Here is a 26,206-nt window from a genome sequence, read left to right as displayed (position 1 = left end):
ATGCCTATTAACATGTCTGAACTATCAGATAGACGATGTTCTGTATGTTCGGAAGCCAAGGTTCCTATCCATTTAAATATATGTGATAAATGTGACAAACAAAGTAGGGACAATGATACCACTGATAATAATGTTGCCCAAAACGATTCCTTAAGTGAGGGGAGTAAGCATGGTACTGCATCATCCCCTTCTATGTCTACACCAGTCTTGCCCACTCAGGAGGCCCCTAGTACACCTAGTGCGCCAATCCTCCTTACTATGCAACAATTAACGGCTGTAATGGATAATTCTATTAAAAACATTTTAGCCAAAATGCCCACTTATCAGCGAAAGCGCGACTGCTCTGTTTTAGATACTGAAGAGCATGAGGACGCTGATGATAATGGTTCTGACATGCCCTTACACCAGTCTGAAGGGGCTAGGGAGGTTTTGTCTGAGGGAGAAATTTCAGATTCAAGAAAAATTTCTCAACAAGCTGAACCTGATGTTATTACATTTAAATTTAAATTGGAACATCTCCGCGCTCTGCTTAAGGAGGTGTTATCTACTCTGGATGATTGTGACAATTTGGTCATTCCAGAGAAATTATGTAAAATGGACAGGTTCCTAGAGGTCCCGGTGCCCCCCGAAGCTTTTCCTATACCCAAGCGGGTGGCGGACATTGTAAATAAAGAATGGGAAAGGCCCGGCATACCTTTTGTCCCTCCCCCTATATTTAAGAAATTATTTCCTATGGTCGACCCCAGGAAGGACTTATGGCAGACAGTCCCCAAGGTCGAGGGGGCGGTTTCTACTCTAAACAAACGCACCACTATCCCTATAGAAGATAGTTGTGCTTTTAAAGATCCTATGGACAAAAAATTAGAGGGTTTGCTAAAAAGATGTTTGTTCAGCAAGGTTACCTTCTACAACCAATTTCATGCATTGTTCCTGTCACTACAGCAGCGTGTTTATGGTTCGAGGAACTAGAAAAGTCGCTCAATCAAGCATCCTCTTATGAGGAGGTTATGGACAGAGTTCAAGCACTTAAGTTGGCTAACTCTTTTACCTTAGACGCCACTTTGCAATTAGCTAGATTAGCGGCGAAAAATTCAGGTTTTGCTATTGTGGCGCGCAGATCGCTTTGGCTGAAGTCTTGGTCAGCGTATGTGTCCTCCAAGAACAGGTTGCTTAACATCCCTTTCAAGGGGAAAACGCTGTTTGGCCCTGACTTGAAAGAGATTATTTCAGACATCACTGGGGGAAAGGGCCACGGCCTTCCTCAGGATAGGTCTTTTAAGGCTAAAAATAAAACAAATTTTCGTCCCTTTCGCAGAAACGGACCAGCCTCAAATTCTACATCCTCTAAGCAAGAGGGTAATTCTTCTCAAACCAAGCCAGCCTGGAGACCGATGCAAGGCTGGAACAAGGGTAAGCAGGCCAAGAAGCCCGCTACCGCTACCAAGACAGCATGAGATGCTGGCCCCCGATCCGGGACCGGATCTGGTGGGGGGCAGACTCTCTCTCTTCGCTCAGGCTTGGGCAAGAGATGTTCAGGATCCTTGGGCGCTAGAAATAGTTTCTCAAGGTTATCTCCTGGAATTCAAGGAATTACCCCCAAGGGGAAGGTTCCACAGGTCTCAATTGTCTTCAGACCAAATAAAAAGACAGGCATTCTTACATTGTGTAGAAGACCTGTTAAAAATGGGAGTGATTCATCCTGTTCCATTAGGAGAACAAGGGATGGGGTTTTACTCCAATCTGTTCATAGTTCCCAAAAAAGAGGGAACATTCAGGCCAATTTTGGATCTCAAGATCCTAAACAAATTTCTCAAGGTCCCATCGTTCAAGATGGAAACCATTCGGACAATTCTTCCTACCATCCAGGAAGGTCAATTCATGACCACGGTGGATTTAAAGGATGCGTATCTACATATTCCTATCCACAAGGAACATCATCGGTTCCTAAGATTCGCCTTTCTGGACAAGCATTACCAGTTTGTGGCACTTCCATTCGGACTAGCCACTGCTCCAAGAATTTTCACAAAGGTACTAGGGTCCCTTCTAGCGGTGCTAAGGCCAAGGGGCATTGCAGTAGTACCCTACTTGGACGACATACTGATTCAAGCGTTGTCTCTGCCACAAGCAAAGGCTCATACGGACATTGTCCTAGCCTTTCTCAGATCTCACGGGTGGAAAGTGAACGTAGAAAAAAGTTCTCTATTCCCGTCAACAAGAGTTCCCTTCTTGGGAACAATAATAGACTCCTTGGAAATAAAGATTTTTCTGACAGAAGCCAGAAAATCAAAACTTCTAAGCTCTTGTCAAGTACTTCATTCTGTTCTTCTTCCTTCCATAGCGCAGTGCATGGAAGTAATAGGTTTGATGGTTGCGGCAATGGACATAGTTCCTTTTGCGCGAATTCATCTAAGACCATTACAACTGTGCATGCTCAGACAGTGGAATGGGGATTATACAGATTTGTCCCCGACGATCCAAGTAGATCAGAGGACCAGAGATTCACTCCGTTGGTGGCTGACCCTGGACAACCTGTCCCAAGGGATGAGCTTCAGAAGACCAGAGTGGGTCATTGTAACGACCGACGCCAGCCTGGTGGGCTGGGGCGCGGTCTGGAAACACCTGAAGGCTCAGGGTCTATGGTCTCGGGAAGAATCTCTTCTCCCGATAAACATTCTGGAACTGAGAGCGATATTCAATGCTCTCAAGGCTTGGCCTCAACTAGCAAAGGCCAAATTCATAAGGTTTCAATCAGACAACATGACGACTGTTGCATATATCAACCATCAGGGGGGAACAAGGAGTTCCCTGGCGATGGAAGAAGTGACCAAAGTAATTCAATGGGCGGAGCTTCACTCCTGCCACTTGTCTGCAATCCACATCCCAGGAGTGGAAAATTGGGAAGCGGATTTTCTGAGTCGTCAGACATTTCATCCGGGGGAGTGGGAACTCCATCCGGAAATCTTTGCCCAAATAACTCAATTATGGGGCATTCCAGACATGGATCTGATGGCGTCTCGTCAGAACTTCAAGGTTCCTTGCTACGGGTCCAGATCCAGGGATCCCAAGGCGACTCTAGTAGATGCACTAGTAGCGCCCTGGACCTTCAACCTAGCTTATGTGTTCCCACCGTTTCCTCTCATTCCCAGGCTGGTAGCCAGGATCAATCAGAAGAGGGCTTCGGTGATCTTGATAGCTCCTGCGTGGCCACGCAGAACTTGGTATGCAGACCTGGTGAATATGTCATCGGCTCCACCATGGAAGCTACCTTTGAGACGGGACCTTCTTGTTCAAGGTCCGTTCGAACATCCGAATCTGGCATCACTCCAACTGACTGCTTGGAGATTGAACGCTTGATTTTATCAAAGCGTGGGTTCTCAGATTCTGTCATTGATACTCTTATTCAGGCTAGAAAGCCTGTAACTAGAAAAATTTACCATAAAGTATGGAAGAAATATATCTGTTGGTGCGAATCGAAAGGATTCCCATGGAACAGGGTAAAAATTCCTAAGATTCTGTCCTTTCTACAAGAGGGCTTGGAGAAAGGATTATCTGCAAGTTCTTTCAAGGGACAGATTTCTGCTTTATCTGTTTTACTTCACAAGAAGCTGGCGGCTGTGCCAGATGTTCAGGCTTTTGTTCAGGCTCTGGTTAGAATCAAGCCTGTTTACAAACCTTTGACTCCTCCTTGGAGTCTCAATTTAGTTCTTTCAGTTCTTCAAGGGGTTCCGTTTGAACCCTTACATTCCGTAGATATTAAGTTATTATCTTGGAAAGTTTTGTTTTTGGTTGCAATTTCTTCTGCTAGAAGAGTTTCAGAGTTATCTGCTCTGCAGTGTTCTCCTCCTTATCTGGTGTTCCATGCAGATAAGGTGGTTTTGCGTACTAAACCTGGTTTTCTTCCGAAAGTTGTTTCTAACAAAAATATTAACCAGGAGATAGTTGTGCCTTCTTTGTGTCCGAATCCAGTTTCAAAGAAGGAACGTTTGTTGCACAATTTGGATGTAGTTCGTGCTCTAAAATTCTATTTAGAGGCTACAAAGGATTTCAGACAAACATCTTCCTTGTTTGTTGTTTATTCTGGTAAAAGGAGAGGTCAAAAAGCAACTTCTACCTCTCTCTCTTTTTGGCTTAAAAGCATCATCAGATTGGCTTATGAGACTGCCGGACGGCAGCCTCCTGAAAGAATCACAGCTCATTCCACTAGGGCTGTGGCTTCCACATGGGCCTTCAAGAACGAGGCTTCTGTTGATCAGATATGTAAGGCAGCGACTTGGTCTTCACTGCACACTTTTACCAAATTTTACAAATTTGATACTTTTGCTTCTTCTGAGGCTATTTTTGGGAGAAAGGTTTTGCAAGCCGTGGTGCCTTCCATCTAGGTGACCTGATTTGCTCCCTCCCATCATCCGTGTCCTAAAGCTTTGGTATTGGTTCCCACAAGTAAGGATGACGCCGTGGACCGGACACACCTATGTTGGAGAAAACAGAATTTATGTTTACCTGATAAATTACTTTCTCCAACGGTGTGTCCGGTCCACGGCCCGCCCTGGTTTTTTAATCAGGTCTGATGATTTATTTTCTCTAACTACAGTCACCACGGTATCATATGATTTCTCCTATGCAAATATTCCTCCTTTACGTCGGTCGAATGACTGGGGAAGGAGGGGCCTAGGAGGGATCATGTGACCAGCTTTGCTGGGCTCTTTGCCATTTCCTGTTGGGGAAGAGAATATCCCACAAGTAAGGATGACGCCGTGGACCGGACACACCGTTGGAGAAAGTAATTTATCAGGTAAACATAAATTCTGTTATCAATTTGTCTTCATTCTCTTGTTATCTTTATTTGAAAAGTAAGAATGCAAGTTTAGATGCTGGCCCATTTTTGGTTCACAACCTGGGTTGTTTTTGCTGTTTGGTTGCTAAATGTCAGCCACCATTAAACTAGTGCTGTCCAGGGTCTGAACCAAAAATTGGCTGGCTCCTTAGTTTATATGCCTTATTTTTCAAATAAAGATAGCAAGAGAACGCAGAAAAATTGATAATAGGAGTAAATTAGAAAGTTGCTTAAAATGTCATGCTCTATCTGAATCATGAAAGAAAAAAATTGGGTTTAGTGTCCCTTTATGGAAAGAAAACAAAGCAAATTTGATGGTAAAAGTAAATTGGAAAGTGGTTTAAAATTGCATAACCTATCTGAATCATGAAAGTTTAATTTTGACTAGACTGTCCCTGTTTAATTTGTCTTTTAATGACTTATTTTTATGTATTGAGTGTTGGTCTTTCCTCTGTGGAGGGAATGGATCTCAAACAATATTCAGAGATCTTTTACAGGAAAATCAGACACAGTTAGTAATAATTGTATATTGTAATGTGTTTTTATTTTCTTAAATTAAAGATTTTTATAGGGGGGTCATGCTATTACAGTGGTCGCACAATTGGATATTATTGCATAATGGTTCAACAATAATATAATGTATTTTCTTTTGTATGTGTTCCAGGTATTCCATGGGTCTGATTCCTACAAAACAGAGTCTTCTGCTCTGTGATAACGTCTCTGCTTCCTCCTTTTGTAGGTAAGTCTGGCAAACAGCGAAATGTATTCATTTGAGAATTAGACTGAAAAGTTTTTGTAGAACACGCATTTTTAAAAAAATATGCATAGACACATTTCTTTCTAATGACACGGTGAGTCCACGGATCATCTCTAATTACTATTGGGAATATCACTCCTGTCCAGCAGGAGGCGGCAAAGAGCACCACAGCCAAGCTGTTAAATATCACCTCCCTTCCCTCCAACCCCAGTCATTCTCTTTGCCCACGTTAAGAGCAAGGAGGTGGTAAAGTTTAGGTGTTTGGAAGAAGATTCTTCAAGCAAGATTTTGTTATTTTTCAGCAGTGCAAGTTTGTTCTGCTTTGTCCTGGGAAAGACATTTTCTAGTTGGAGCTAGCTGAACACATCTGGTAAGCCTATGACAAAAGGTGTAGATGATCACCCACCAGTCAGCAGCTAGCTCCCAGTACAGCATTACTGCTCCTGAGCTTACCCAAATATGTTTTTCAACAAAGGACACTGAGATCAAAGCGAATAAGGTATCAAAAGAAAAATCAAATGTTGTTCAAAACTGCATGCTCTATCTGAATTATGAAAGTTTAATTTTTAATGTACTGCCCCTTTAAGGTTTTAAAGAGTTGAATCAGGTTTACAGATTTTTGAGTTTTCTTTCTTTTGAAGTTGTATTTTTAGTATTGTTTCTGGCTTTTCTTTACTGAATTGTAGCCGAAATTAAGTTATTCTTAAAATTATTCCATTTCTCTCAAAGACTTTCTGAGATAATTAAAAAAAAATTGAATTATATATAAATTGAACTATATTGAGCTTAAAGGGACATGAAACCTAACATTTTCTTTCTTGATTCGGATAGAACATACAATTTTAAACAACTTTCCAATTTACTTCTATTTAATTTGCTTCATTCTCTTGGTATCCTTTGTTTAAGAAGCAGTAATGCACTACTGGGAGCTAGCTAATGCATTGGGTGAGCCAATAGCATGAGAAATATATGTGCAGCCACCAATCAGCATCTTCTGAGCCTACCTAGGTATCTTTCAACAAATAATATCAATCGAACAAAACAAACGAGATAATAGAAGTAAATTGGAAAGTTATTTAAAATCGCCTGCTCTATCTGAACAATGAAAGAAAAAAAAATTGAATTTTGTGTTTCTTTATTGAGTGGATTTATTGAAAGGTTTATTGAGTGGATCTCTTTTTCTCTAATTTTTGCCTCTTTGCTCTCTATTCTCTTGTCTCTTTCTCCATCTTTTTGAAAGCTTTTTCCCTATGTTTTTTTAATTTAAATATCTTGACTAGGAGTGAGGGAATGTGTGTTCCTGGCTTTTTTTTTTTTTTTACAATTCACATTAACATCATTATATCCCAATTTATTTACTTAGAATTCAGTTGTATTTTACACCAGTTATTATGGGTCTTTCATTAGCTAAGTATGCTTATTGATAGTGCGCTAACATAGGCAATATCCATCCTCTCTAACATCAAAGGGGTTTATTAAGAATGGAATGTATTGAGATTCAATTTAAAATCCACCTGTGTATACATTTGTGCCTGTCTCATTGTTCTGTGTAGTCTGGTTGTGATCTCATCAGAAACTTGATGTTCCAATCACTTGAAGAATTCTTGGCTAATTTGACAGTGCAGAAAGAATGAATACCCAAAAATAGGTCTTGAAGACCTATTGAATCATTCTTGAAGAGATGAGCAACAGATCATTTGTGTTCCTTTAAATCGTTAAAGGGACATTAAACACTTTGAGAGGGTAATATAAAATGATAAATCGTATATTTAAAAAAAAAAAAAAAAAAAAAAAAAAATCTGCAATATGCTTTCATTGTTTATTTTGTCCCCTGTTCCTGTAATTCCATTCTGCAATTGTGAGCAACAGTCTCAGATACAGCTGTTTTTTTTTTCATGGTTGCATTATGGGGAAAAAATTAGGGCGAATAGTGATCTAGATTAGAATTTGTTTCTCATATTTGAAAGAAAAAAGAAAGAAAAAAAATCTGTAGTTTGTTTATGTTCTCAGTTCACATTGTAAAAACATCATGTCAGAGAAAATACTCCAGAGTTTTTCATGCCAGTTATATCATCTGAACAAGAAAATTGATAATGTATTATATTTACCAATCTCTAAATTGTTTCTAAGTCAATCTCTGAGGTGTCCATCAAATATGCAAATTTTTAAGTAGGGATAGACCGATACATCGGAGCGGCCGATTTTTAGGGCCGATATTTGGAATTTCGGAAATAATCAGGCCAGAAACTTACCGATATGGAGCAAATTAAAATAAATTTAGCTCTGTGTACTTTAGGGAAACTATGTAGTTTTAAGTGACACAAATCATCACACAAATCATCTATAGCACATATAAGCTGGACATAGCATAGCATCTAATAATAAATGGCACTGATAACAGAGTCCAAGCCCAGGTGTTCCTGGGAGCTCAGATAACTACTATACCCCCAATGGCAGTCCTGTAGATGGACTTGCATAAACAAACATATATAATTTGTGAAATGGAAAAGGTGATCTTTAAGTAGCACTTAAAACTACATAATTTCCCTGAAGTACACAGAGCTCAATAACTTTTGATTTGCTTATAGGGGTCAGCAATACATAAAATCAATCTGCTTGCTAATTGCTGTCACAAATAGAACATTATTTGTTGCATTCTGATAAATTTTACACATTTGCAAAACATTTCACTAAAGCTGCTATATTTGACGATTTTTTAATTGAAATATTTTATTTTCCCATTTCATGGGCATAGAAAAATGATAGTTCAGGCACATCAATTTAATGTCCACAACAACAAACCTTGAGTAGAAAGCTATGCAGTACAGGAGACTAGTATCAATCTTCTCTAGTAGTGGATAACAATGCTCTGACCAATAGGTGGCGCTGTTACACATGTAGAAAACTGCCCATAAGTGACATAATAAAGAAACTTATAGTCCACTCCTCAGTACCAGGGAAGGCATTTGTAATCCAATAACTATATGAGCCTATTAAAAATTAAAGCAAATCAATAAATCTAGTACTGATATTCCAGCATGTTCTTTCTTTCCCTGTCAAGTGGTAGCATATATATATATATATATATATATATATAATTTATTTATTTATGCTTTACTTTACTTTTAACCCTTATCTGTAAAGTTACCAAGTGAGCGTATTTTTAGTGAAGTGGCAGCAATATATGAAAAAAACAGAAGCCGTTTAACAGGAGAACATGCTCAAATGTTATGCTTTCTGCACTATGTTTTTCTACTTAACTGGGAGCGTTACAAAAATTGTATAGTGTCTAGCTTTGCAATTGTTGAGTATAAAAGGGATTTATGCCATTTTTCTATGTTTTTGGAAGTCATTTAATAAGTTAATTTTCAAGCACTTTATTTTTCCCAGTTGTTTACTTTTAATGTTTAAAATTTTAATAAGCATGTTCAGTTTATACCAGATTTGTGTAGAAATTGTGTTGCTTTTTCAAAACTTTAAATGTACAGAATATCGGCCCCTGTTATTGGTTATCGGCCTGAAAGGCGGTCAATAATCTGTATCGGCCCTGAAAAAACGATATCGGTCTATCCCTATTTTCTTCTTAAATGGAAAGAGTCCCCAGCTGCATTCATGACACCCCAGCCAAAGGCCCCACTCCCCTCATCCCCCATTCATTATTTGCCTTTTGTCCCAGGAGGATGGCAGAGAAGTGTCAGAATTTGTAATTTTTATTTTTGTCTCTTATGAAGGGTAGTACTCTTTGGCATGGAACAGGAGTTTTAAGTAGTCCTGTCAGTCTCTCAGTGAGGGCTTGGATAAGTCCGGAGATGCAGGGACAGTCTCTCTGCGAAACCATCCCGACTCATATTTAACAGCTCCTCAAGCATTCAGCGTTGTCGAACTTCGCTCCACTGCCTGCTTTCTTCTCTCAAGACCATGGCGGAGGCGATGCCACTATTCGTCACACTTGAAAGGCCATGTTCCTGTTCCACGGCGTAGATTCCGGTAAGATCATTTCATTTTACTTTATCTTCAATATACTGTAATGTGAATGTTTTTCCTGAGAGGCTACAACACCTTGCGGGTCTAACTGTATGACATAGGGGTCTCAGTGAGTCTCAGGCTCCTGGATGGTCCTATTGGGGCTTGATCAAACAGCTTGTAGGATAGCTGTACAGCATGCGGAAGGTTTTCTATTTTGAAACCTGTTGTAGATTTTGACACCTTAAGGGGGTGCGTGTAAGCTGTTTCTAGCATATCTAGATACGACTCTTACTCTGGGCCGCTTAGGGTCTGTCTGAGTTATGAGACCTTTGGGTCTTCTTCCATTGTCTCTGGGTGGTTAGATCTCCTTTGGGGATCTGTGTTCCGGACGTTGGTTGATCCCTATAGGGACTTGCTTAGCTCGGGGTTCCCGGAGCTGGAAAGGTTTAGCACCTTTCTCTCCCCTGTGCCCTCTGCCTGTGTGGAGGTGATGGGGAGACTAGCCCTGCTAGTAGGGTTTTGGGAACTCAAAATATCCCTTCTGTTGTCCTGATACCTTGTGAAGTCCCTTCATTTGACTTCTAGCCTTGCTCCTTGGAGAGTTGGACTTTATCTAGGGGTAGCTCCTTCCTTCAGTTGGGGCTTTAGAGTTGTCTTCGCTATCAAAATTTTCTGGATACGCTCCATTCCCTTTGTCTGTTTTTTTGGCCAGTTGGGGTGTTTAGTTCCAGGGTATAGTTGCCTGAACTATTAGGTACCCGGACCTGTTTTTCTCCTGAGTCTTCCTCTTTCTGGGGCTTCACTCCTGTCCCAGTTTTGGGGTAGTTTTGGATCTCAGGGCTGGTCGGGATGTTCCACAATGGTGGGAACTGGAGCTATGGCCAGCTGTAGTAGCCTGAGGGTTTGCTTAGCTGCTTAGCAAGCGGAAGGTTTGCAGTTTGAAACCAGCTGCAGCTATTTGCATCTTGAAGGTTTGCTAGCAAGTTGTTTTCAGATCCTTGCTTCTTCTAACGGACCGGGTCAGGGTTGGCCTGATTTAATGGAGTATTTATTACTCCTTGCCACAAAGTAGCCCATGTCTTCTGGATTTAGTTGGGTGGATTGCGCCTTAAGAATGTGGGTTTCTACCCGGCTGCTGGCGCTGGTTCCCAGTTTCTGGTGCGCCTTAGGGTGGCATTCCCCTATCAGTTTGCCAGTGTACCTGTGGATTCTCTGCTCCGCAGGCGAATGGGTTGGCTGTGCCTGTGATGGGTGAGCTACTTGTGAGGGGGTCCTCTCTAGGATCTTTTCTTCTTGTTTAGCCAGTGGCTTCGCGCCTGAAGTCGGTTATTGCCCTTCCGGCCTCTTCCCTTTTTCTTTAGGGTATATTCTCTTCTTAGGGAGACGGAGTCCTTACTGGGGGCTTCTCCTGGTCGGGAATTGCATGGTGGATTTGGTTCCACCCGTAACCTTGCTGGTTCCATGTCAGACTGTGGGGCCTGTTTGATAGATCCTTAGGTCTATGGCCTTGTCTGGTTTCAGAGTAGGGTTGTACTTGTACTCTGGGGGAATAGCTCTGCCATCTTTACGCTCGTTCCTGTACCAGTTTTGGGATTTTTGTTCCCTTATATAGTGGCCCAGCTGGGTCTGCAGGTCAGGATGCCCGAGCGGTTTCTGGGTCACAGTATCCTTTGAGATGTGTGAGCTTGCTGAGTCTATACTGATAGCTCAGTCTTCTAGGAGATGGTTTCTCCTTGCTCCTTTGACAGGAGATGGTTTCCTCTTCCCTTGGGTTCTGAGGGTATTCTCTCCTTCTCGGGGGGGCCTCGATTGAGGCTTTGTGTTCCCCTTTTTTTCAGGACCTGTAAATAGGTCCGGCGGCTTAGGTTGCCTGGAGCGTGCCCTCTGTCGGGGGCTGTTTTGTGTGGTCTGTTGTTTGATGACTGCTTCCTTGCAAGCTTCCTCTGTGTCGTCCTGTTAGGGACTCTGTGTTCTCGAACTTGGGGTTTTGCCTGGGTCTGTTGCACGCTCTTCACGGTCGAATACTTAGGTATTCTAGGACCGGTTGCTGGGAGGTTTTTGCCTCCTTAAAGTTGCGTTCCTTGCTTGCAGGATTTGGGGGAGACGTCTTTTGGTCTCTGTGCCTGGTTTTATCCCTGGTTTTGCCTGATATAGGCGTGTCCTCCTTCCCTGTTTGGGTTCATTTGGGTCTCTGTGTGCTAGGCCCACTCTTGGAGGTGCTGTTTTTGTATTAAGGAGCCTTTTGGTTTCCTTGGTCCTCCTTTGCCTTGTTCCCCTTGGGGATTTCGGCTGCTTTACCCTCAATGTATGTGGGGGGGTGTCTTGGGCGAGGTTGTCTCTTGGAGGACTTTTGGCTCAGTCGAGTCTGTTTTGCGGTCTCTAGTTTGTCTCTGGACTGGCTGTGAGTCCGTGTCACTAGGGCTTTTCCTTTGAAATTTTTTCTCGTCTTCGGACGAAGCAGGATTTTTTTATTTGGTGTTCAGGCTTGGTGCTCTCAGTATGGGCCGCCTATTGTACCCTCCCGTCTTAGCATTCAGTGTCCTCTATAGCTTGGGTATTGTTTTCCCAAAAGTAATGAATGCAGCTGTGGACTCTTTCCATTTAAGAAGAAACACATAAATTATACTTACCTGATAATTTCCTTTTCTTCTGATGGAAAGAGTCCACAACTCCCCACCCGTAATTTATGTGGGGCGTCCTTCTATTCTTCTGGCACCTTTTCACCCTGATGTTTCTTCTACTGTTCCTTGTTCCTCGGCAGAATGACTGGGGGATCAGGGGAGTGGGGGGAGTGTTTGGGCCTTTGGCTGGGGTGTCTTTGCCTCCTCCTGGTGGCCAGGTTCTTATTTCCCAAAAGTAATGAATGCAGCTGTGGACTCTTTCCATCAGAAGAAAAGGAAATTATCAGGTAAGCATAATTTATGTTTTTAAGGTCTCCTGGGCTCCCCTAAGACTTTTTTTTTAAGCTGTAGCTCTAAAGCCTGCCCCATTAACTACAGTGCGTTTATAGGCCCCAGCTCTTGCTGGAATATAATGTTGAAGGTGGCACCATCAAGAGCATGTTATGGTTATTATTTATTTCTATAGTTCCAAAATAATTCACAACATTAAAACATTAAGGCTAGATTACAAGTGGAGCGCTAATTTATTGCTGTTATAGATAACCAGCCATTACAAGTGGCTGTTTATTGCTACCGCACGCTGGCTGTAGCAATTAGTACTTCGAAAATTAACCAGAGGGAAGAATTTGCCCCAATTGCCTCCAAAATACAGTGTGCAGTGCTTTTTTAAAAATTAAAAAATAGTAGCATTTTAAAAAACACCAAAAATAAACTGCACAAAGCATTTATCAGGGGTCAAAGTGAGCAGGTGTGGGGAGTTAGAAAAAAAACTGAAAACTGTGTTCTCTATTAATATTTATGTATATGCTTATATATATATATATATATATATATATATATATTTCAATTTGCTGCCCATCGCTGTGTGACTTACACCCTTCGCTGCGCTAGCTTCCCATGCTGTGTCTGATGGCATGAGAACGAGGCTCCCATTGGAGCCTATGGAAGTGCCTTTGGTGAGCGCAATGCTTCCGTGCAATGCGAACGCGAGGTCGCGTTTGCATTGCACCTAACATTTAATACCAGCGCACATTTGCGTGTGCTGGTATTACAAAGTGGAGCACAAATATCGCCCTTGCAAAAGCAATATTTTGCACTCCACTTGTAATCTGGCCTTAAGTAACTAGATAGTGCTAAAAACCACAGTCACAAAGACTTAAGAATTTGCCCAAGAGTGTATAGTACCTTTTATTTAAAGCAGTACAAAAAAGATCACAATCCTAGCACCTGGGTATAAAGTCTTCAATAGTGTGCAAGCTAATGTGGTTGAGCACCACCACCCCTATCATAAATCTAATACAAATGATAGCAGAACCACCACCCCTATCATAAATCCAATACAAATGATAGCGGCACCACCACCCCTATCATAAATCCAATACAAATGATAGCGGCACCACCACCCATATCATAAATCCAATACAAATGATAGCAGCACCACCACCCCTATCATAAATCTAATACAAATGATAGCAGCACCACCACCCCTATCATAAATCCAATACAAATGATAGCAGCACCACCACCCCTATCATAAATCAATACAAATGATAGCGGCACCACCATCCCTATCATAAATCTACTACAAATGATAGCAGCACCACCACCCATATCATAAATCCAATACAAATGATAGCGGCACCACCACCCCTATCATAAATCTAATACAAATGATAGCAGCACCACCACCCCTATCATAAATCCAATACAAATGATAGCAGCACCACCACCCCTATCATAAATCTAATACAAATGATAGCAGCACCACCACCCCTATCATAAATCCAATACAAATGATAGCAGCACCACCACCCCTATCATAAATCAATACAAATGATAGCGGCACCACCACCCCTATCATAAATCCAATACAAATGATTGCGGCACCACCACCCATATCATAAATCTACTACAAATGATAGCAGCACCACCACCCCTATCATAAATCCAATACAAATGATAGCGGCACCACCACCCCTATCATAAATCTAATACAAATGATAGCAGCACCACCACCCCTATCATAAATCCAATACAAATGATAGCAGCACCACCACCCCTATCATAAATCTAATACAAATGATAGCAGCACCACCACCCCTATCATAAATCCAATACAAATGATAGCAGCACCACCACCCCTATCATAAATCAATACAAATGATAGCGGCACCACCATCCCTATCATAAATCTAATACAAATGATAGCGGCACCACCATCCCTATCATAAATCTAATACAAATGATAGCGTCACCACCACCCCTATCATAAATCCAATACAAATGATAGCAGCACCACCACCCCTATCATAAATCCAATACAAATGATAGCAGCACCACCACCCCTATCATAAATCTAATACAAATTATATCAGCACCACCACCCCTATCATAAATCAATACAAATGATAGCAGCACCACCACCTCTATCATAAATCAATACAAATGATAGCAGCACCACCACCCCTATCATAAATCTAATACAAATTATATCAGCACCACCACCCCTATCATAAATCAATACAAATGATAGCAGCACCACCACCTCTATCATAAATCAATACTAATGATAGCGGCACCACCACCCCTATCATAAATCCAATACAAATGATAGCAGCACCACCATCCCTATCATAAATCAATACAAATGATAGCAGCACCACCATCCCTATCATAAATCCAATACAAATGATAGCAGCACCACCACCCCTATCATAAATCCAATACAAATGATAGCAGCACCACCACCCCTATCATAAATCCAATACAAATGATAGCAGCACCACCACCCCTATCATAAATCCAATACAAATGATAGCAGCACCACCACTCCTATCATAAATCTAATACAAATGATAGCAGCACCACCACCCCTATCATAAATAAATACAAATGATAGCAGCACCACCAGTAATCCAGTTACAAAATCTTTTATTGACCCACACTTAAAAAAAAAAAAAAATGACAATGTTTCGGAACTCAGGCCTTAATCAGGTCTCATTTTATTTTTTAACTGTGGGTCAATAAAAGATTTGGTATCTCGATTATTGGTGGTTCTGCTATCATTTGGATTGGATTTATTTAAAGCAGTGTTCTCCCCAGGACCTTTTTAGTGGGTGCACCACCTGGCTGATTTTTCTGACCACCCGGCTAAAAGTTTAGCCAGTATTAGGCTGAAATTAGCTAATATTAAAAATTTTCAATTGTTATTGCACAAATCATTATTAAAGGGCCAGTAAACCTAAAAAATAATGTTATATAATTCTGCACATAGTGCAGAATTATATAACATTATACGAGTGCTAGCTTTATAAAACCTAATATATCCGGTAAACTTTTATAAACAAACAGGGTTTTCCAGACCCGCCCTCTGTGCTCTACTGAGCGGGTCTGGTTTTCCCTCAGAGCGCATCTGGCCAGCTTTCTAGTAACAGCCCGGCCCGATCGCGCCATTACACTTAATGCAGCTCGCTCCTGGGTCTGGAAAACCCTGTTTGTTTAGAAAAGTTTACCGGATATATTAGGTTTTATAAAGCTAGCACTGGTATAATGTTATATAATTCTGCACTATGTGCAGAATTATATAACATTATTTTTTAGGTTTACTGGCACTTTAAATACATTTTTTTAAATTAAGCAATTTATTTGTGCTTTGGATAGCAGAAAATGATAGAATATTAGAAAATATTACACTGCCCCCACCGACTACTTCATAATGCCAACCGGCTGGCTAAATTTTGTGTGGAGAACACTGTAAAGGGACAAGGAACCCAAAACTGTTCCTTCATGATTCAGATAGAGCATACAAATTTAAACAACTTTGCAATTTACTTCTATTATCAAATTTGCTTAATTTTCTTGGGGTTGTGGATTTAATTTCTCAGGGATTTAAATCCCTCCCTTTGTTATTATTTGTGGGCTCTACAGCTTGGGTATTAGTTCCCAGGAGTAATAGATTGTGGATTCTCACCACCTGTTTGAAACACCCCCATAATTTATGCTTACCTGACAAATTCATTTATTTCATGGTGGTAAGAGATCACGAGACCCCACATTTTTTGTTTTTGGGTTTAGTTTTTTATTTTAGCACATCCTTTTCCCCCTGCTCCTTTTATGGCTCTTATTCCTTTTTTTCTTACCTCATTTTGCTTGGCTATACGTTAGACTGAGGAGGGAGGGGTTTTATAGAGCTCTTGGGGGTTGGGAATCTTTGTCTCCTCCTAGTGGTAAGGAATAGTAATTCCCAGAAGTAATGTATTGTGGATTCTCACCACCATGAAATAAATGAATTTATCAGGTAAGCATAAATTATGTTTTTAGGCCATGGGTGCCTGGATTTCTGTATTTTTGCTTAGAAGAGTGTGATGTACTTGCAATAGCATTGAAAATGCAAGGTATTATGGAAGAGTAAAACACCAATTTAACCCCCCCCCAAAAACAAACAAACAAACAAACAAACAAAAAAAAACAGGTCATAGAAAATTGATTGTTTATTTGGCTTGCAACTATTTAAGGGAAAGTAACACCAAACATTTAATTTAATCATTCAGACAGAGCATGCAATTTTAAATTCCCACTTCTATTGTTAAACTTTGTGTGTAATGATAAAATGATTTTTTTGATTTTTTTTTTTTTACATATATATATTTTTTATTTGTTTTTCAGGAGACGTCTTCCTACTATGGTAGTCAAGTTAAGGATGGCACAGAACCTGAAGACGGCCATAACTTTTATTGAGCAAGGACGTATCCTTTTAATAAACAGTGACTCTGTTCATAAATATGCAATTATATATATTAAATTAATTATGCAGATTTTTAATAGGCTTTCATAGAAAAAAGATGATGTGTTGATAATCTACACTTATTAAGGGAAAATTGTTATACAAAATAAAAACCTAGGTTTCAGGCTTTTTTTTATACCTAATTTATGATCATTCCTGTTAAATGGAACCTAGTTGTGTTTTCTATTTGGGATTTATTTAGGATTAATTGCATTAACACAATTTTATATGTTATAGTGTAGATGAGAAGCGGCAGATGGTTAAAGGTAAGTCTTGTCACCCAAGTGCATTAAAGTGTTAACATTCAAATTATTTTACTTAATTTTATTCTTTAAAGGGATATGAAACCCAACAATTTTCTTTTGTGATTCAAACAGAGCATACAATTTAAAAAAAAAGTTTTTGCTGTGTTCCCATGGGATTGTTTTGTTAAAGAGCTACCTGGGTAGGTATCTGGTGCGCTGCATGATGGGGAATAGTGCTGTCATCTAGTGCTCTTGCAAAGGAATAACATTCTTGCTCCTAAGCTTTACGTCCCTGCTTTTCAACAAAAGATACAAACAGAACAAAGAAAAATTGATAATATAAGTTAATTATTAAGAGTTTAAAATGACATGCTCTATCTGAACTCTTGAAATAAAAAAAATGGGTTTCATATCCCTTTATATGAATCTGTGTTTTTGTTTTATTTGTTTTGTTACAAAGTTTGAGAACATTTGTCAACTAGTTATTATTAGTCTATTTATGAGCCTTAAAGGGACATTAAACTTAATTTTTTTTCTTTCATGATTCAGATAGAAAATACCAATTAAAACAAGTTTCTCATTTACGTCTGTTATCTATTTTGCTTCATTCTCTTGATTTTCCTTCCTGAAAAGCATATCTAGATATCCTCAGTAGCTTCTGATTGGTGGCTGCACATATTTACCTCATGTGATTGGCTCACCAATGTGCATTGCTATTTCTTTAACAAAGGATATATAAAGAATAAAGCAAATTAGTTAAAGGATTACTTTCTGTTATAATTTTTAAGCTAAACAACTAACATATTACATTTAATAAACATTATTTAATACCTACTGACCTATATTTTCTCCAAAATGAAGTTTCATAACGTTCTAAAAGTTATATATTTTATTCGCCGATGATGTCACGTTATCCTGCCCACTATTTTCAGCACTCCATGTTCAAAATACTTAAACCAATAACTTTGTGTTTAAAGCGCCATTTTGAAACCTAGGTATTGTAAACGGATTGGTACAGAGCAAAGCATACCCACGGAGTGGGTTTGGAAAACAATTAAATTTGCAGACAAGATTTCTGATATACGGTAGAGATATGTTAATGAAATGCTATTGATAAAAAGTGTATTTGGGGTAGTTAGTTAGTAACAGGCATAGAAAATATTTACTTACAGTGGCCCTTTAATAGAAGTAAATTGGAATGTTGTTTAAAATTGTAGTCTCTGTCTGAATCATGAAAGAAAATTTTAGGGTTTAATGTTCCTTTAAAGGGGACATTAAAGCAAAATAAATACTAGAAAGAATGATGTATTCAAGGTAAAGATTAACCTGAGAATAATATGCAGATATTATTTTATTTTATTATATCCGTTTAAATACTGTGGAGAAAAAATGTGTAAAGGTTTAGTGTCTGTAATGTAATGGGCACTGACATTTTGCAACCTAAGTTTCCTTCTCTGCTGAGGACAGCTATAAATGAAGCACTACTAGTAATGACTGTGTGAGATCGTGGCTGGACTGTTATCCGACGGACATTTGTCTGACTGACAATTGTGTGTTGGATAATATTCCGTCAGACAAATGTCCGTTGGATAACAGTCCGGCCACGCGATAGATTAGACTGACAACTAGATGCACAGACAGAAAACCACAAGACGTGCGGGGTGTGACCCATGGTTAGGTTCCCAGAGGAGGTTGTGGAGCACAAGGCTCTAAATGGAACAGAGTACTCTGGACCGTATCTGCCCTCAGGCGAACTGGGAACATAGTCTCTCGGACATACTGTATGTCTGATGGACAAATGTCCGTCTGCATTATGTCCGAGAATCGTGTGAGATATATCAGTGTTTAAGTCAGGACTAACATGATTTGGAAAAGCCCACATTTATTTTAGAGTTAAATTACAGGAAAATGTGACAACATTTATAATGAAAGTCTAATTCAGATTTGTTTTTTCTATACACAATTAAAGAGACATGAAACCCATTTTTTTCTTTCATGATTCAGATAGAAAATACAATTTAAAAAAAGTTTCCAATTCACTTCTGTTATCAAATTTGCCTTGTTCTCATGTTATTATTTGTTGAAGAGATATCTAGATAGGCAGCGTGCACATGTCTGGGGCACTACATGACAGGAAATAGTTCTGCCATCTAGTGCTCTTGCTAATGTATAGCATTGTTGCAAAACCGCTACCATATAGTACTGCGGACACGTGCACACTCCTGAGCTTACCGTCCTGCTTTTCAACAGAGGTAAACATGAAAACAAAGACAATTTGACATTAGAAGTACATGGGGAAAATTGTTTAAAATAGTATGTTCTATCTGAATCCTGAAAAACAAGCATTTTTATGTTTTATGTCCCTTTCTATTGTACAATTTGTCCCTTATCAGATTGTGTTATTGCAGTGATAGAAGATGACATTTTGTTTTTGTTATAGAGAGAGATGTAGGTTATTGTGAGTCTGGCAAAGCATGGCACAATCCTTACACAGTGGGTTAGACAAGAAGCCGCTGTGGCATGGATCATGTATCATTTGTTGTAGTTTAAAAGATGGCCAGTTAGAGAATTCCCATTCAGAGAATTCTGGGAGTTTGGCACAAGTGTGGTGACTGGGAACAAAGGCGGATATGGCTAAATCCTGGTTTACCCAATAGCAGGCACTTGTAATGAGAGATAAAGCAACATGATGATGGAGAGTTACGTAGTCAAATTATAATATCACAAATGTGCTGATGCAATTGCAACTACATTATCAAGATAAGGTTACTTTCACAACATTACTGAGCACATATATGTGAGGCTAGAGTTAAAGGGATATGAAACCCAAAATGATTCAGGTCCAGCATAGAAATGTAAACACCTAACTGACTTAGTTCTCTTGGTATCCTTTGTTTAAAAGCATACCTAGATAGGCTGGGCACTAGCTGCTGATTGGTGGCTGCACAAATATGCCTCTTCTTATTGGCTTAACGAAAAAAAAAATATGTTTGTTTCATGTCCCTTTAAAGTTAGTGTTACTTAGATGGCTAGAGATTTAAGCCCTTGGACACCACGTAGGGCTGCGGTAATTTTGCGGTGCTCTTGATTATTGACCTGATGAGAAACAACTTAAATAGTGGATAAATAAATAAAAGAATGGCTTAGAAGGACCAAAAAATAGTTTCTTCTCATTACAAAGATAATTTAATGTTCTTCATGTTTAGACCTACACAAAGACAGAGCCTGTGTTTTGATCACAGTAGAGTTCTGCTTACAGTTGTTAAATGATATATTTCTGTTGTTCATCTTCCATAATAATGCTGCGTGTTTCACCCACACGTGTAGGGGGAACAGCCTTCAACTTCAGAGGATGAACAGTAACATTAACAAGGAATTTGGAAGCCACAAGTTCATTAACTGCCTCATGTTGTTGAAAAGTAGACAATCTTTACCATCTGTTCTCAAGGAGTGAGAGCAGTGAAGCTAGCATTTTATATATATCTTAAAGGGACAGTCTACTCCAGATGTTTTTATTGTTTAAAAATATAGATAATCCCTTTATTACCCATTCCCCAGCTTTACATAACCAACTCACTTATATTAATACACTTTTTACCTCTGTGATTACCTTGTATCTAAGCTGCTGCAGACTGCCCCCTTATCTCAGTTCTTTTGACAGACTTGCATTTTAGCCAATCAGTGCTGTCTCATAAGTAACTCCATTGGAGTGAGCACAATGTAATCTATATGGCACACATGATCTAGTACAGTCTAACTGGGAAAAACTGTTAAATGCACTGAGTTAAGAGGCAGCCTTCAATATCTTAAAAATTAGCATATGAGCCTATCTAGGTTTAACTTTCAACAAAGAAGACCAAGAGAAGAAAGCCAATGTTATGATTAAAGTAAATTGGAAAGTTGTTTAAAATTGCATGCCCTATCTGAATCATGCAAGTTTAATTTTGACTAGACTGTCCATTTAAAAGAATACATGTATATTAATTGTTTATTTTTGTTGTTGTTGGAAAAACCGCTTTTATCACATGCACTATAATATTGCTTTAAAGCAGGGGTGTCCAAACTTTGCTCTCCAGAGGTTTTGGAACTACATTTCCCATGATGCTCAACTAGATAAAATGCTGGCTGAGCATCATCGGAAATGTAGTTCCAAAACCTCTGGAGAGCAAAGTTTGGACACCCCTGCTTTAAAGGGACACTCAAGTCAAAATTAAACTTTAATTATTCAGATAGAGCATGCAATTTTAAACAACTTTGCAATTAACTTTCATTAAAAAAAAAGTGCAGTCTTTTTATATTTAAACTTTTTGAGTCACCAGCTCCTACTGAGCATGTGTAAGAATTCACAGAATAAGCATGTATGCATTTGTGATTTGCTGATGGCTGTCACATGGTATGTGTATGCATTTGTGATTTGCTGATGGCTGTCACATGGTACGTGTATGCATTTGTGATTGGCTGATGGCTGTCACATGGTACAGAGGAACTGGAAATAGACATAACTTTTTTAAATTTGACAAAAAAAACCTACTACTCATTTGAAGTTCAGACTAAGTGCTATTGCATTGTATTGTTATCTTGCATTTGATGATTATGCAAATCTACTGTTTTGACTGGTACCTTAACGAAAGAGCCACTATAGAAATAAAAATATGTTATGGTATAATGGTGCTGTCCTTTAGTGCTATACCCAAAAAAGAAAAAAGTAGATTAAGCACTAAATACATATTCCCCACCTCCCTGTAGTCATGGGTGCCACATGTTGAAATCTGCCTTCCGATATCTGCAGCAACTCTCCTTCAGATATCTGCAGTGTAACCTAGATTCCAAAATCGTGGCATCCATAATTAGAGGGTGGTACATAAAGTGTTTAGTGTCCCTTTAGGGGGCCACACACATTTTCTTGGATGAGCTTTATATGCAGTGTGTTGTTTTTAAACCCTGCGTGGCTGTGATCACAGGTCTGTGCTTGCTGCATGTATTAGTCCAACCTTCTGTTCCTTCACGAAGCCTTTTGCTCAGCAAACAGACTAGGGGGTGCATTTATCAAAGGCTTTTGCCAGCCTTTGAGCCCCTATGGCTGCAGGTTCTCACAGGAGAACCTGCTCGCCGTATTTAACAAACAGCGGTCATCAGACCGCTGCTTTCCTAACCTTTCGCCACCTCTAAGGTGGCGAAATTCAATCTCTGCAGTCTAGTCCAACCGGGGAGATTGACAGCTCCTGCTTGCGTGTGATTGGCTGTGCGTGGGCAGGGGGCAGGATTGCACGCGAGCACAAAATAGCGCTCGTGTGCAATGGTAAATTCCTCAGGGAAATTTGCCCCGCCAGAGGCGAGCTGCGGTGGACAGGGGTGCATATAAATCTAGCCCTAGGTGTTTCATTCATCGGGTCAGCCAGTCTTAGCTTCTGATCCCATGTGGGCTGGATGGGCGGTACAATATCCTCTAGGCCCTGGTTTCTCAACTGCCGGGCCGTGATAGCCCTGCTGGTGGGCCCTGACCTGTCATGCCCCCACTGCACACTCTTACCCCACTGCACACAAGGGGCAGACTGAGACCAATCAAGGCCCCAGGAAAACTGTCTCACACTGACCCAAATGTATTCAAATTTATGCAAATTAACATGGTAGCCTCCCTGCCCTAACCCCAACAGGCCCATCAACCTATCAACCTCCAGAGCCAGGACCCCCAACATTAAGGGCCAAAGAAAGGACCCCCAAATTCAGGGTCAGACCTGATAGGGCAAATCCCTGCTGCTTACTATATATATATATATATATATATATATATATATATATATATATATATATATATATATATATATATATATATATATATATATATATATATATATAAATAAAACCACCGGGCCCTGGACATGTCCAGCTAAAATTTACCGGGCCTTGAGGTCACTTTGGTTTAGAACCACTGCTCTAGGCAAACTTGACAGCCGTTTCCAGTTAAAGGGGACAGTATGTGTATCTTACTAACCTGCCCTGGTAACTGTACGCCTGTACCATGTAGTTGCTGTAGGTCTTTTCCTCAATTTGGTTATTGTCCACTTCGTCAGACAAGTGCCTCCAGATGTGAAACATAAGAGTTAACACGGCTATGCCGATTACTTAACTAATAAAGTAGCTGAGAGTGTGTGTTTGCAGCAAACACACTAGCTGTGTACAAGTGTGCAATTTTAATAAATTAAAAGAAATGTGTCTGTGCTGTGGTTTTATAGCGGCATTACTTTGTGCTGTACTCCTGATTTGTTTTTGATATGGCTTCCAGGAAGTAAGTTGTGAGGGCATGGGTTGTGACATCATTGTGATGCCAATTTATGTTCTTCATGACAGGTTGCTGCAGCAGAGCGCAGGGTTCCCAGTTGCTTTTGACAGCCTTGTTTCTTGCTCTTGCGAGAGTGCATGTATGTCTTTGCTAAGTTGCCTTTTTGAATACTTCTCAGGGGGCAAAGGATCCTTGTAATGGTTACTGCCCCTATAGAAGATGTGAAAGTTGATTACTTCTCTATTAGCATGAGATGTTGTGCAGTCTTTTAAAGGGACAGTCAAGTCCAAAATAAATTTTCATGATTCAAATAGGGCATGCAACTTTCCAATTTACTTTTATCACCAATTTTGCTTTGTTCTCTTGGTATTCTTACTTGAAAGCTAAACCTAGATGGCTTGTATGCTAATTTCTTAGACAATGAAGGCCGCCTCTAATCTGAATTCATTTTGACAATTTTTCACCACTAGAGGACATTTAGTTCATGTGTGAAATATAGATAACATTGAGCTCACGCACGTGAAGTTACCTATGAGTCAGCACTGATTGGCTAAAATGCAAGTCTGTCAAAAGAATTGAAATAAGGGGGCAGTTTGCAGTATTATTATAACTGTGTTGGTTATGAAAAACTGGGGAATAGGTAATTAAGGGATTATCTTTCTTTTTCAACAACAAAAAAATCTGGAATTGACTGTCCATTTAAGTTACATTTGTATTCATGCTTTTTAATGCTTGTACCACTGTAGCATTTTCTTTCCAGGTGTGACCTCTTATTTGGCATTCCTGAGTTATTCTGTGCAATCATAATGTCATTTAATCACTTAGTGTTGGCAAATGAATTGCTTAGATATTAAAGGGTTAAATAGGCTAATTTAAAGGGACAGTATATTGTAAAAGTGTTTATCTCAATGTATTTTCAATGACTGCTGCCGAGTATAAAATTAGCTGGTTTTGTGCTTTTAAACCACAACCTATTGAAATGGGTTGAGCTTGCAGGTAATATCAGATCTCATTATGTTATCACACACTTGTTTCCTTATTTTATATTTGTCTGGAAAACCAAAGCTCAATACTTAGAGAGGACAAGGGAAATTAATGTTTTATTATTTAACTGTCCTGCACCCCACTGGGAGTGTGATTTCTTCTGCTGGCTGTGTTTACTTAGGCTTGCCCGTATCATAGACTTCAGTATAGAAACTTTCCGTATAGGTGGGGATACAACAGGCTAAATTTGCTATTTTAAATGTCGAAATAAGGGTAAAGGATCTACTTGTAAACCATTAAATACATTCCTGAAGGTAAAATGGTTAATTGGCAAAAATTTAAAGGGGAGAACATTTTTGGGCAAACTGACCCTTTAAGGGCACAGTCTAATGCCCAAATCACATGCTCTAACATTTGATAACAAATTTCTAAATGTTTAACGCCCACAATTAGGTTAAACACATAAGTAAAGCTCCATGCAGAAGATGCAATCATTGCGGCTTCCTGTTAATCAGAAGCGGCAGTTGCATGTAGCAACCAATGGCCATTTTCTGCTTGGTAACTGCCATTTTTGTAGCATGTGAGTTACGCAAAATTATAGATGCAATAACAAGTTATAATATGTTGGGGTTTTTTTTGCATAAGAATGCCCCTTTAAGATTAAACTCTTTTAACTAACTGGTTACAGCAGTAATACTATTAATACCGTTACATAATTACTCACTAGATGTCCAAAATAAAATCTCATTGTGTTTTACTGTGCCAGAAATCAAGGCCAGAGCTATTACTAATCCTCGCTCTGTGCTTTGACTACCCGATTAGTTTATTACAGGCTTTTCATGTCCTGAAATAGATATAATTTAGCCAGAAAATAATCTTCTTGCTTGATTGGTAGTTGATGAAAGGTGACTCTAATAGCACTAAATGTTGAATATTTTGAAGCCACAGGACATCTGCCACTCAGGCTTATTGGGCTGAATTGATGTGGTGCAGTTTTAATAAAACATCACACTACTACTGAATAAGAAATGTGGTTAAATCCCAGAGATAAATACCAAGTGACTTATTGATTATGGGAAAATGAATTATAAGGTTTGAAGAATTTAATTGGACTTTGAAAGTCTACTCCCGAATTTTTGTTGTTCAAAAAGATAGATAATCCCTTTATTACCCATTCCTCAGTTTTTCATAACCAACACTGTTATATTAATATACTTTGTACCTCAGTGATTACCTTATATCTAAGCCTCTGCAGACTGCCCCCTTATTTCAGTACTTTTGAAAGACTTGCCTTTTAGCCAATCAGTGCCTTCTCATAGGTAACTCCACGGGCATGAGCACAATGTTATCTATATGGCACACAGGAACTAAAGCACTCTAGTTGTGAAAAACTGTCAAAATGCCCTGAGATAAGAGGTGGCCTTCAAGGGCTTAGAAATTAGCATTGGAGCCTAACTAGGTTTGGCTTTCAACTAAGAATACCATGAGAACAAAGCAAATGTGATAATAAAATTGAATTGGAAAGTTGTTTAAAATTGCATGTCCCTATCTGAATCAAGAAAGTATAATTTTGACTAGACTGTCCCTTTAAAGGGACACAATACCCAACATGTTTCTTTCATGGGATTATGCGGTTTTAAACCATTTTTAAATGTACCTCTATTATCAAATTGGTGTTATTGTCTTGATATCCTTTTTGTTTAGGTATCCTTTTCTTGAAACCTGAGAGCATACTA

The 26,206-nt window shown here is 39.4% G+C and overlaps 1 protein-coding gene across 1 annotated transcript in view; it reads left to right on the top strand.

The window, feature by feature from the left end:
* Positions 1–26,206, top strand: part of IMP3 (IMP U3 small nucleolar ribonucleoprotein 3) — a 263,171-nt gene that overhangs the window by 124,846 nt on the left and 112,119 nt on the right. Inside the window, exons 3-4 of the mRNA XM_053693144.1 lie at positions 5,499–5,573; positions 16,844–16,923. Coding sequence (XP_053549119.1) covers positions 5,499–5,573; positions 16,844–16,923 — 155 coding nt within the window. The remainder of the gene's footprint in view (positions 1–5,498; positions 5,574–16,843; positions 16,924–26,206) is intronic.

Source organism: Bombina bombina, chromosome 10 (assembly GCF_027579735.1).
Source record: "Bombina bombina isolate aBomBom1 chromosome 10, aBomBom1.pri, whole genome shotgun sequence".
In the NCBI taxonomy this organism is placed as follows: domain Eukaryota; kingdom Metazoa; phylum Chordata; class Amphibia; order Anura; family Bombinatoridae; genus Bombina; species Bombina bombina.
The sequence above is the reverse complement of the archived record's forward strand: the minus strand, read 5'-3'. Positions and strand labels throughout refer to the sequence as shown.